This window comes from Rhinoraja longicauda, chromosome 19 (genome assembly GCF_053455715.1).
Source record: "Rhinoraja longicauda isolate Sanriku21f chromosome 19, sRhiLon1.1, whole genome shotgun sequence".
Lineage (NCBI taxonomy): Eukaryota > Metazoa > Chordata > Chondrichthyes > Rajiformes > Arhynchobatidae > Rhinoraja > Rhinoraja longicauda.
The window spans coordinates 6546626-6558625 of NC_135971.1; the positions used below are offsets into that span (position 1 = coordinate 6546626).

At 45.6% G+C, this 12000-nt stretch overlaps 2 protein-coding genes across 2 annotated transcripts in view; one reads left to right on the top strand and one right to left on the bottom strand.

Moving 5' to 3' along the window:
• Positions 1-12000, bottom strand: part of LOC144603060 (uncharacterized) — a 278950-nt gene that overhangs the window by 150370 nt on the left and 116580 nt on the right. The window lies entirely within an intron of this gene.
• The window catches only part of LOC144602508 (E3 ubiquitin-protein ligase TRIM39-like), a 71863-nt gene that overhangs the window by 10955 nt on the left and 48908 nt on the right, over positions 1-12000 (top strand). Inside the window, exons 6-11 of the mRNA XM_078415638.1 lie at positions 2644-2656; positions 3149-3691; positions 3784-3879; positions 4347-4580; positions 10452-10474; positions 10573-10691. Coding sequence (XP_078271764.1) covers positions 2644-2656; positions 3149-3691; positions 3784-3879; positions 4347-4580; positions 10452-10474; positions 10573-10691 — 1028 coding nt within the window. The remainder of the gene's footprint in view (positions 1-2643; positions 2657-3148; positions 3692-3783; positions 3880-4346; positions 4581-10451; positions 10475-10572; positions 10692-12000) is intronic.

Here is a 12000-nt window from a genome sequence, read left to right on the forward strand (position 1 = left end):
AGCAATCTCCCAGATGTTCTAGTGGGCAGAGATCCAAGGGTGACGGAGGAACTGAAGGAAATCCACATTAGGCAGGAAATGGTGTTCGGTAGACTGATGGGACTGATGGCTGATAAATCCCCAGGGCCTGATGGTCTGCATCCCAGAGTACTTAAGGAGATGGCGCTAGAAATTGTGGATGCATTGGTGATCATTTTCCAATGTTCTATAGATTCAGGATCAGTTCCTGTGGATTGGAGGGTAGCTAATGTTGTCCCACTTTTTAAGAAAGGAGGGAGAGAGAAAACAGGAAATTATAGACCAGTTAGTCTGACATCAGTGGTGGGGAAGATGCTGGAGTCAATTATAAAAGACGACATTGCGGAGCATTTGGATAGTAGTAACAGGATTGTTCTGAGTCAGCATGGATTTACGAAGGGGAAATCATGCTTGACTAATCTTCTGGAATTCTTTGAGGATGTAACCAGGAAAATTGACAGGGGAGAGCAGGTGGATGTGGTGTACCTTGACTTTCAGAAAGCATTTGACAAGGTTCCACATAGGAGATTATGCCACCGAGCGGCACGGTGGCGCAGCGGTAGAGTTGCTGCTTTACAGCGAATGCAGCACCGGAGACTCAGGTTCGATCCTGTCTACGGGTGCTGTACTGTAAGGAGTTTGTACGTTCTCCCCGTGACCTGCGTGGGTTTTCTCCGAGATCTTTGGTTTCCTCCCACACTCCAAAGACGTACGGGTATGTAGGTTAATTGACTGGGTAAATGTAAAAATTGTCCCTAAAATTGTCCCTAGTGTGTGTAGTGTTAATGTGCGGGGATCGCTGGGCGGCGCGGACTTGGTGGGCCGAAAAGGCCTGTTTCCGCGCTGTATCTGAAATATGAAAAAATATGAAAAATATGAAAAGATTAGTGGGCAAAATTAGAGCACATGGTATTGGAGGTAGGGTACTGACATGGGAAGAAAATTGGTTGACAGAGTGGGGATAAATGGGTCCCTTTGAGAATGGAAGGCAGTAACTAGTGGGGTACCGCAAGGCTCGGTGCTGGGACCGCAACTATTTACAATATACATTAATGACTTGGATGAAGGGATTAAAAGTAACATTAGCAAATTTGCAGATGATACAAAGCTGGGTGGTAGTGTGAACTGTGAGGAAGATGCTATGAGGTTGCAGGGTGACTTGGACAGGTTATATTAGTGGGCGGATGCATGGCAGATGCAGTTTAATGTGGATAAGTGTGAGGTTATCCACTTTGGTGGTAAGAAAAGGAAGGCAGAGTATTATCTGAATGGTGTCAAGTTAGGAATAGGGGACGTACAACGCGATCTGGGTGTCTTAGTGCATCAGTCACTGAAAGGAAGCATGCAGGTACAGCAGGCAGTGAAGAAAGCCAATGGAATGTTGGCCTTCATAACAAGAGGAGTTGAGTATAGGAGCAAAGAGGTCCTTCTGCAGTTGAACAGGGCCCTAGTGAGACCGCATCTGGAGTACTGTGTGCAGTTTTGGTCTCCAAATTTGAGGAAGGATATTCTTGCTATTGAGGGCGTGCAGCGTAGGTTTACTAGGTTAATTCCCGGAATGGCGGGACTATCATATGTTGAAAGATTGGAGCGACTAGGCTTGTATACACTGGAATTTAGAAGGATGAGAGGAGATCTTGTCGAAACGTATAAGATTATTAAGGGGTTGGACACGTTATAGGCAGGAAACATGTTCCCAATGTTTGGGGAGTCCAGAACAAGGGGCCACAGTTTAAGAATAAGGGGTAGGCCATTTAGAACTGAGATGAGGAAAAACTTTTTCAGTCAGAAAGTTGTGAATCTGTGGAATTCTCTGCCTCAGAAGGCAGTGGAGGCCAATTCTCTGAATGCATTCAAGAGAGAGCTGGATAGAGCTCTTAAGGATAGCGGAGTCAGGGGGTATGGGGAGAAGGCAGGAACGGGGTACTGATTGAGAATGATCAGCCATGATCACATTGAATGGCGGTGCTGGCTCGAAGGGCCGAATGGCCTCCTCCTGCACCGATTGTCTATTGTCTATATATCTGTGCAGGAGAAGGCAATATGGCCCTTCGAGCCAGCACCGCAATTCATTGTAATCATAGCTGATCATCCACAATCAGTAACCTGTGCCTGCATTCTCCCCATATCCCTTGATTCCACCAGCCTCTAGAGCTCTTTCTAAATCTTTTTTAAATTCATCCAATGAATTGGCCTCCACTATCTTCTGTGGCAGAGAATTCCACAAATTCACAACTCTGGGTGAAAAAGTTCCTTCTCACCTCAGTTATAAATGGCCTCCCCTTTATTCTTAGACTGTGGCCCCTGGTTCTGTACTCCCCCAACGTAGGGAACATTTTTTCTGTATCGAGATTATCCAGTAGGAGGTAGTTGGGCAGGGACTATCACAACGTTAACGAAGTAGTTGGACAGATACATGGATAGGGCAGGTTTGGAGGGATATGGGCCAAACGCGGGCACTGCTGGTCGGTTGAAGAACCCAATGGTTGTGGGGGAGGAGCTGGGAATGGGAGCTATAATGAACCTGTCGGTTTAGTTGATGGTCACATCGAACAAGATCAGTCCCTTCAGCCCACATTAGACTACGCAATGCCTCTCCCTTATGTGCCTCTACCCCCACTCCAGCAGCGCGTTCCAGGCACCCACCACCCTGTGTAATAAAACATGACCCACACATCTCCTTGAAACTTGCCCCCACTGAGCTAAAATCCATGTCGTCCCGTCAGAGCCGAGAAGGAAGGGGGGCGGCGCGGGGGCGCCTGCTGCCTCGTGCGGCGGGACCTGGTTCGCCGCTGCGGGGAAATATAGACAGTTCCATAAACTACTCGCAACTTTGGTGGCCCCAGAAACGTGGCGACTCTCTCTGTACTGCCTGGGGGAGGTCTGTATTTTACCGGATTGCATGCAAAAGCAAAGCATTTCACTGTCCCTTGGTTCATGTGACGATAGAGTATAATTGGCTCATTGAGTTGAATTCAAGTTTGCACATGAGACTGTGAAATGAAATAACAGTGTTTGCTGTGGATATAATATCATTGTGCAGCCTAATATAATGATCAATTCACGATGGGAAACACTGATGTATTTAGTTTAAGGGAATGAAATTTACCCGCAGCTTGTTGCATATAACATCCAGTTGCTGGTCAGGGCTGTGATTGACGGGGCTGAGCTCCGCCTCCCCTCAGCCGTGCCCCGATACTGCAAGGGTTCAGCAGCTGCGCGAAAGGGAACGCGTTTTGAACCAGGAAGTGGCGGAGTTCAAATGGCTTCGAAAGATCAGGTCGAGAGTTTAACGGAGGAGATAGTTTGTCCCATCTGCCTGGATTTCTTCACCGATCCGGTTACACTGGACTGTGGGCACAACTTCTGCCGCTCCTGTATCACACAGAGTTGGGACAGGGAGGGGAGAAACTCCTGCCCGGAATGTAGAGAGGTGTTTACAGACCGCACCCTCAGAGTGAATCGGGCCTTGGCGAGACTGGCTGAGAAAGCTCGAACACTGAGCCTGAATCTCAAAGAGAAGGAAAGTAAACCTCACTGCGGGGAACATCAGGAAGAACTGAAGCTGTTTTGTGAAACTGACAAGAAGCTGATCTGTGTGGTTTGTGCAGCTGGGCGGGAACACAAGTCTCACAGCTTTGCGCTGATCGCAGAAGCTGCAGAATTCTACAAGGTAAAGCAAATCAATGTTGATCGCATCATTGTTTAACTCCTTTTTTTAATTGTCTAACACTATTATTCTCTGATTTTCAAACACAATCCCAGGATCAGGTTAAAGTTTCCATCCAGTCTCTCACAAAAAGGAAATCAGAGATCGTGCGAATGGAGCAGCAACAGAAACAGAAGATTTCTGGAGTTCTGGTGAGGCTTTCCACTTTCGATTTCCTGATCTCGTGTAGATTTGATTCCCGTGATGCGTGTAGTGCTGCTGTCTCCTAGTTCTGGTGACGGGGTTCGATCCTGACCTCGGGCGCTGCCCGTGTGGTTCACGCCTTCACCCTGTGACCGTGTCGGATTCCTTCCACGTCCCCAATACATGCTGGTTCAAAGGTCAATCGGCGACTGTAAATTATCCCTATGAAAGTGTGTGGTGGGCGGATGAATGGGAATTAAAGGGCACGTGAAAAGGAATAGGCAGCAGGTAATTGTATTGGGGGTAGAGGATTGATGGGTTATAAGATTCCCGTCACGATATATCAGAAGCATTTAGACAAAGAATTGAACTGCCAAAGCAAATTAAAAAATGCACAGGACAAATGTCACCGTCAAAGTCGTGAGGAAACACAATCAGTGACATTATATACTGATCTTCACCTTTCATTTCACAGGAACAGTCACACAACCTTCAGTCTAAGATCACATCCCAGTTTGCTGAACTGCACCAGATTCTCACTGAGAAAGAGCAGCGTGTGCAGGCTGATATCCGGGAGGAAGAGAAGAAGATTCTAAATGCAATGGAGAAAAATCTTCGAGAAATTGAAGAGAATTTAAATTCCATTCAGGAGGAACTCTGTAAGTTGCAGCAGCAGATGGAACAAAAGGACAGTGTGGTGTTTCTGAAGGTGAGGGGTTACACTACAGTCTGGTGAAGTGAAAGTACAGTCACAAAATGGTGGGGGATATTTCTGAAATAAATGCTGTATTCACCAGTAATTCAGAACTGGGTAAATGTTTCATCTGTTCCAGTTGTTGTTGTTCCCAAACTAATTGGCCTCCCACATAATCTATGGGTTCTCAGGACAGCCTGGCCGGAATGTAGAGAGGTGTTTGTATTCTGTAGAGCTCAAAACTACGACGGCTGATTCTACAATGCCATTAGTTTCAATATAATTATGGAGAAGGTCAAATCTGGACCAAGGGTTGAGATTTTGGATTGGAGAAAGGCTAATTTTGAGGAGATGAGAAAGGATTTAAAAGGAGTGAAATGGAACTTTTTGTTTTATGAAAAGGATATAATAGAGAAATGGAGGATATTTAAAGATGAAATTTTGAGAGTACAGAGTCTTTATGTCCCTATTCGGTGGAAAGGAAAGAATAATAATTTGAAAGAGCCGTGGTTTTCCAGGGAAATTGGACACTTGGTTTGGAAAAAGAGGGAGATATACAATAAATATAAGCGGCAGGGAGTAAATGAGGTTCTTGAGGAATATAAAGAATGTAAAAGGAATCTTAAGGAAATTAGAAAAGCGAAAAAAAGATATGAGGCTGCTTTGGCAAGTAATGTAAAAGTAAACCCCAAGGGGTTCTACAGATATGTCAATAGCAAAAGGATAGCGAGGGATAAAATTGGTCCATTAGAGAGTCAGAGTGGACAGCTATGTGCTGAGCCGGAAGAAATGGGGGAGATATTAAACAATTTCTTTTCTTCGGTATTCACCGAGGAGAAGGATATTGAATTATGTAAGGTAAGCGAAACAAGTAGAGTAGTGATGGAAATTATGAGGATTAAAGAAGAGGAGGTATGGACACTTTTGAAAAATATAAAAGTGGATAAGTCTCCAGGTCCTGATAGGATATTCCCTAGGACATTGAGGGAAGTTAGTGCAGAAATAGCAGGGGCTATGACGGAAATATTTCAAACTTCATTAGAAACGGGGATGGTGCCGGAAGATTGGCGCATTGCGCATGTTGTGCCTTTGTTTAAAAAAGGTTCTAAAAGTAAACCTAGCAATTATAGACCTGTTAGTTTGACGTCTGTGGTGGGAAAATTAATGGAAAAGATACTTAGGGACAATATATATAATTATTTGGATAAACAAGGCCTGATTAGAAACAGTCAACATGGATTTGTGCCTGGAAGGTCATGTTTGACTAATCTTGAATTTTTTGAAGAGGTTACCAGGGAAATTGATAAGGGCAAGGCTGTGGATGTTGTCTATATGGACTTCAGTAAGGCATTTAACAAGGTTCCACATGGAAGGTTGATTAAGAAGGTTAAATCGTTGGGTATTAATAGTGAGGTTGCAAGATGGATTCAACAATGGCTGAATGGGAGATACCAGAGGGTAATGGTTGACAATTGTATGTCAGGTTGGAGGCCAGTGTCTAGTGGAGTACCCCAAGGATCTGTGTTGAGTCCACTGTTGTTTGTCATTTACATTAATGATCTGGATGATGGTGTGGCAAATTGGATTAGTAAATATGCAGATGACACTAAAATAGGTGGTGTAGTTAATAATGAAGTAGATTTTCAAAGTCTACAGAGAGACTTGGGCCTTTTGGAAGGGTGGGCTGAAAGATGGCAGATGGAGTTTAATGCTGATAAGTGTGAGGTGCTGCATTTTGGTAGGACAAATCAAAATAGGACGTACAGGGTAAATGGTAGGGAATTGAGGAATGCAGTGGAACAGAGGGATCTGGGAATAACTGCATTGTTCCCTGAAGGTGGAATCTCATGTGGATAGGGTGGTGAAGAAGGCGTTTGGTATGCTTGCCTTTATAAATCAGAGCATCGAGTTGGGATGTAATGTTAAAATTGTACAGGGCATTGGTGAGGCCGAATCTGGAGTATGGTGTGCAGTTCTGGCCGCCAAATTATAGGAAGGATGTCGACAAAATGGAGAGGGTACAGAGGAGATTTACTAGAATGTTGCCTGGGTTTCAGCACTTAAGCTACAGAGAGAGATTGAGCAGGTTGGGTCTTTATTCTTTGGAGCGTAGAAGATTGAGGGGGGACTTGATAGAGGTTTTTTAAATTTTGAGAGGGACGGACAGAGTTGACGTGGGTAGGCTTTTCCCTTTGAGAGTGGGGAAGATTCCAACAAGGGGACATAGCTTCAGAATTGAGGGACAAAAGTTTAGGGGTAACATGAGGGGTAACTTCTTTACTCAGAGGGTGGTGGCTGTATGGAATGGGCTTCCGGTGGAAGTGGTGGAGGCAGGCTCGATTTTATTGTTTAAGAGTAAATTGGATAGGTATATGGATAAGGGGGGATTAGAGGGTTATGGTCTGAGAGCAGGTAGATGAGACTAGGTCAGGGAGAGTGGTCGGCGTGGACTGGTAGGGGCGAACGGGCCTGTTTCCGTGCTGTAGTTGTTACATGGTTATATGGTTATATCTGATCCTAAGGAACACGAATGAACAGAGGGCAGTAAATCTCTGGGATTCTCCAACCCACAGACTCTGAGAGGTTTAACTTGTTAGACGTATTTATACCAGAGGAAGATACATTTTTGAAAATTTGGGGAACTGAAATCAAAGGGAATGGGACAAAGCGGAGGCGTTCAGTCCTGGGCTAGATCAGCCATGACCACATTGTGGGGATTAACATTGAAATCTAGTCCGTGGCGCACACATCAGATTGATCATCTATATCAATAGACAATAGGTGCAGGAGGAGGCCATTCGGCCCTTCGAGCCAGGACCGCCATTCAATGTGAGTATAGGAGCAAAGAGGTCCTTCTACAGTTGTACCGGGCCCTGGTGAGACCGCACCTGGAAGACTGTGTGCAGTTTTGGTCTCCAAATTTGAGGAAGGATATTCTTGCTATTGAGGGCGTGCAGCGTAGGTTCACTAGGTTAATTCCCGGAATGGCGGGACTGTCGTATGTGGAAAGGCTGGAGCAATTAGGCTTGTATACACTTTAGAAGGATGAGGGGGGATCTTATTGAAACATATAAGATAATTAGGGGATTGGACACATCCCAACTATTCATTGACTATAGCTCCGCCTTCAACACAGTCATCCCCACCAAGCTGATCACCAAACTCCACCAGCTAGGCCTTAGCTCGTCATTATGTGACTGGATCCTGGACTTCCTGCTGGAACGACCGCAGGCAGTGAGAATGGGCCCGCACCTGTCCTCCACTATCACCCTGAGTACCGGCACACCACAGGGCTGTGTTCTGAGCCCCATGCTCTACTCCCTCTTCACACACGACTGTGTTCCTGCATTCGACACCAACACCATTGTCAAGTTTGCAGATGACACAACGGTGATCGGGCTGATCACCAACGGGGATGAAACAAACTATAGAGCGGAGGTGCAGAACCTGGCGGACTGGTGCTCGGATAACAACCTGTCCCTAAATACCACCAAGACCAAGGAGCTGATCATCAACTTCCGTAGGTCACATAACGGGGAATATGCCCCGATCTCTATCAACGGGGTCAGTGTGGAGAGAGTGTCCAGCTTCACGTTTCTGGGCACTCACATTTCGGAGGACCTAACATGGTCCAATAACACTGCTGCGCTGGTCAAGAAGGCACAACAAAGACTGTTCTACTTAAGAACACTGAAAAAGTCTGGTCTACCCCAACAGCTGCTGACGACCTTCTACCGCTGCACCATAGAGAGCATCCTAACGCATGGCATCCCTGTGTGGTACCTCAGCTGCACGGAGGCAGAAAGGAAAGCTCTACAGCGGGTAGTCCATAGAGCTCAGAGGGCCATCGGAACACAGCTACCAGACTTGGAGGGCATCTACAACACACGATGCCTCAGAAAAGCCACCAGCATCCACAAAGACTCTTCACACCCCTGCAACAGTCTGTTCGAACTCCTTCCATCGGGCAGACGATACAAGGCCTTCTATGCCCGCACCTCCAGACTCAGGAACAGCTTCATCCCCAGGGCCATAGCTGCTATGAACCGGTCCTGCTGAGCCGGGTGGCCACAACGCATAGATCAACTTGCACTTTACCCTGTCCAAAACTGTTACAACTGTTTCGTTTCGTTGGGTTGCTGCTGTCTAAATTACCTAAATTATTGCATCGTATGGGAGGCGCATTCCCAATCTCGTTGTACCCCTGGGTACAATGACAATAAAGATATATTGTATTGTATTGTATTAGAGGCAGGAAACATGTTCCCAATGTTGGGGGAGTCCAGAACAATGGGCCACAGTTTAAGAATAAGGGGTAGGCCATTTAGAACGGAGATGAGGAAGAACTTTTTCAGTCAGAGAGTGGTGAAGGTGTGGAATTCTCTGCCTCAGAAGGAAGTGGAGGCCAGTTCGTTGGATGCTTTCAAGAGAGAGCTGGATAGAGCTCTTAAGGATAGCGGAGTGAGGGGGTATGGGGAAAAGGCAGGAACGGGGTACTGATTGAGAGTGATCAGCCATGATCGCATTGAATGGCGGTGCCGGCTCGAAGGGCTGAATGGCCTACTCCTGCACCTATTGTCTATTGATCATGGCTGATCATTCTCAATCAGTACCCCGTTCCTGCCTTCTCCCCATATTCCCCTGACTCCGCTATCCTTAAGTGCTCCATCTAGCTCTCTCTTGAATGCATTCAGAGAATTGGCATCCACTGCCTTCTGAGGCAGAGAATTCCACAGATTCACAACTCTCTGGCCTACCCCTTATTCTTAAACTGTGGCCCCTTGTTCTGGACTCCCCCAACATTGGGAACATGTTTCCTGCCTCTAACATGTCCAACCCCTTAATAATCTTATACGTTTCAATAAGATCTCCTCTCATCCTTCTAAATTTCAGTGTATACAAGCCTAGTCGCTCCAGTCTTTCAACATATGATAATCCCGCCATTCCGGGAATTAACCTAGTAAACCTACTTTGCACGCCCTCAATAGCAAGAATATCCTTCCTCAAATTTGGAGACCAAAACTGCACACAGTACTCCAGGTGCGGTCTCACTAGGGCCCTGTACAACTGCAGAAGGACCTCTTTGCTCCTATACTCAACTCCTTTTGTTATGAAGGCCAACATTCCATTGGCTATCTTCACTGCCTGCTGTACCTGCGTGCTTCCATTCAGTGACTGATGCACTGGGACACCCAGATCTCGTTGTACGTCCCCTTTTCCTAACTTGACACCATCAGCAGTGGGTGGTCACCTTGGGGGAATTTGCTCAGTTTGTTTTACCCACCTTTGTTCACCAAGAAAGACATCCCATTCTACATCATAGACCATTCAGCCCATCCTATCCAGTCAAGATTTCTGCTCCACTTAACATCCCTCCCATCTACTCACCACACCTGGTAACAATACCTTGAATACCAGGAGTGCTCACGTATTTATCCTGCTTGCCCTTAAATTATCTCTGCCGTTGGCTTCAGTCCCTCCAATGCAAGTGAGGTCCATGTTCTCATGACTGCATTCCTTTCAGTATTTATTGAAGACCACGTTATATTTCAGCATTGATTTTTGCTCTCCCATCGATTAGAGATATTTCATCCCCCCCATTTAAATCCATCGCTAAACTTAAATTCTATCTTATCATTCCTGACATCTTCTCCAGATTAAATCCCACGACCTGCCCAGTCTTTGCATTGAGCTCCACCCTCCTTGTGCTTTTCCACATCGTTCTACATCTATAAGGCAATATCAGCTTTCTATCTGCATGGCTGCGGCAATAAGAGTTGGGAAATGGATATTATCAGAGGGTTGTGGAAATGTGGAGAAATTCCCGCTGTCAGGATGAGGACGGAACATCTCAGTCAATTGAGATTTGTGTTTTATTTCTTTCAGGAGGAAGCCGGTCGCAAGCGAAGGTAGGACATGCTCTTTGATGGAAACATTATAAGTTTTTGTGGAACAACTCAAAACATTTCTGATGCTCAGTGGATAAACAGCTGTTAAATATTCGCAGGGTTCGTGATGAAGCCAAACCATTGTCGGTGGTAGACGTTGCCTTGCCAATTGAAAAGTTTCATTGCCCTGTTTCATTGAACACAGCATTTAAACAAACATCTGATGACTTCAAGCAAGGTAAAGCTTATACCTTTTCTATTGTTCTTGTTCCTGACACCTTTAAGTAATAGGTGTACGAAGGAACTGCAGACGCGTGTTTAAATCGAAGGAAGGCACAAAATTCTGGAATAACAGTGAGACAGGCAGCATCACTGTAGAGAAGGTAAGGGTGACTTTTCGGGTCGAGACTCTTCTTCAGTCTGAAGAAGGGTCTCGAACTAAAACATCACACATTCCTTCTCTCCAGAGATGCTGCTTGTCCCTCTGAGTTACTCCAGCATTTTGTGTCTACCTTCAATTGTGTCTATCTGTAAGTAATACTTAGATGCAAAGATTAATGGTATTTTGGACTGAAGGGAAATTGAAGATTTGATCTCCCACCAAGCTCATCTGCTGGGAAGCATCACAGAGTCAGAGAGCTTTGTAGCACAGCAACAGGCCCTTTGACTCGACTCGACCATGCCAACCAAGCTAGCCCCACTTGCCTGAGTCTGGCTCATATCCTTACAAGTCTACCTTATCCACGTATCTACCCAATTCTCTGTGAACTGTTGTAATTGTTCCTTCCTCGACCACTTCCTCTCAGATCGTTCCACATCGACACTACCCACCAACTGAAAAACCTGCTCCTCAGGTCCTTTTTATTGTTTCCACTCTCATCTTAAACTGATGCGCTCGAGGTTTAGACTCTCCGACCTTGGGTAAAGTATTGTGGCTAATCACCTTATCTGTGCATCTTATACACATCCATAATGTCACTCTGACAGGCTCCGATGAAAAAATATCCCAGTCTGAATAGTCTGTTCCAGGAATGAGTAGATTAACCTATGATGAGCGTTTGTCGGCATTGGGCCTGTACTCGCTGGAGTTTAGAAGAATGAGGGGGGACCTCATTGAAAAATACAGAATAGAGAAAGGCTTGGATAGAATGGACGTGGAGAGGATGTTTCCATTAGTGAGAGAGTCTAGGACTGGAGGACATAGCCTCAGAATTAAAGGATGTTCTTATCGGAAGGAGATGAGGGGAAATGTTTTTAATCAGAGGGTGGTGAATTTGTGGAATTCATTGCCACAGGTGGCTGTGGAGGCCAAGTCGGTGGATATTTTTAAGGCAGAGACAACTGGATTCTTGATTAGTACAGGTGTCAGAGGTTATGGGGAGAAAGCAGGAGAATGGGGTTAGGAGGGAGAGATAGATCAGCCATGATTGAATGGTGGAGTAGACTTGATGGGCAGAATGGCATAATTCTAATACTTTCACTTATGACATTATGACCTTCTGACTGTCCAACTTCACCTGATAACACAGCCCTTCAGACCTGATGAT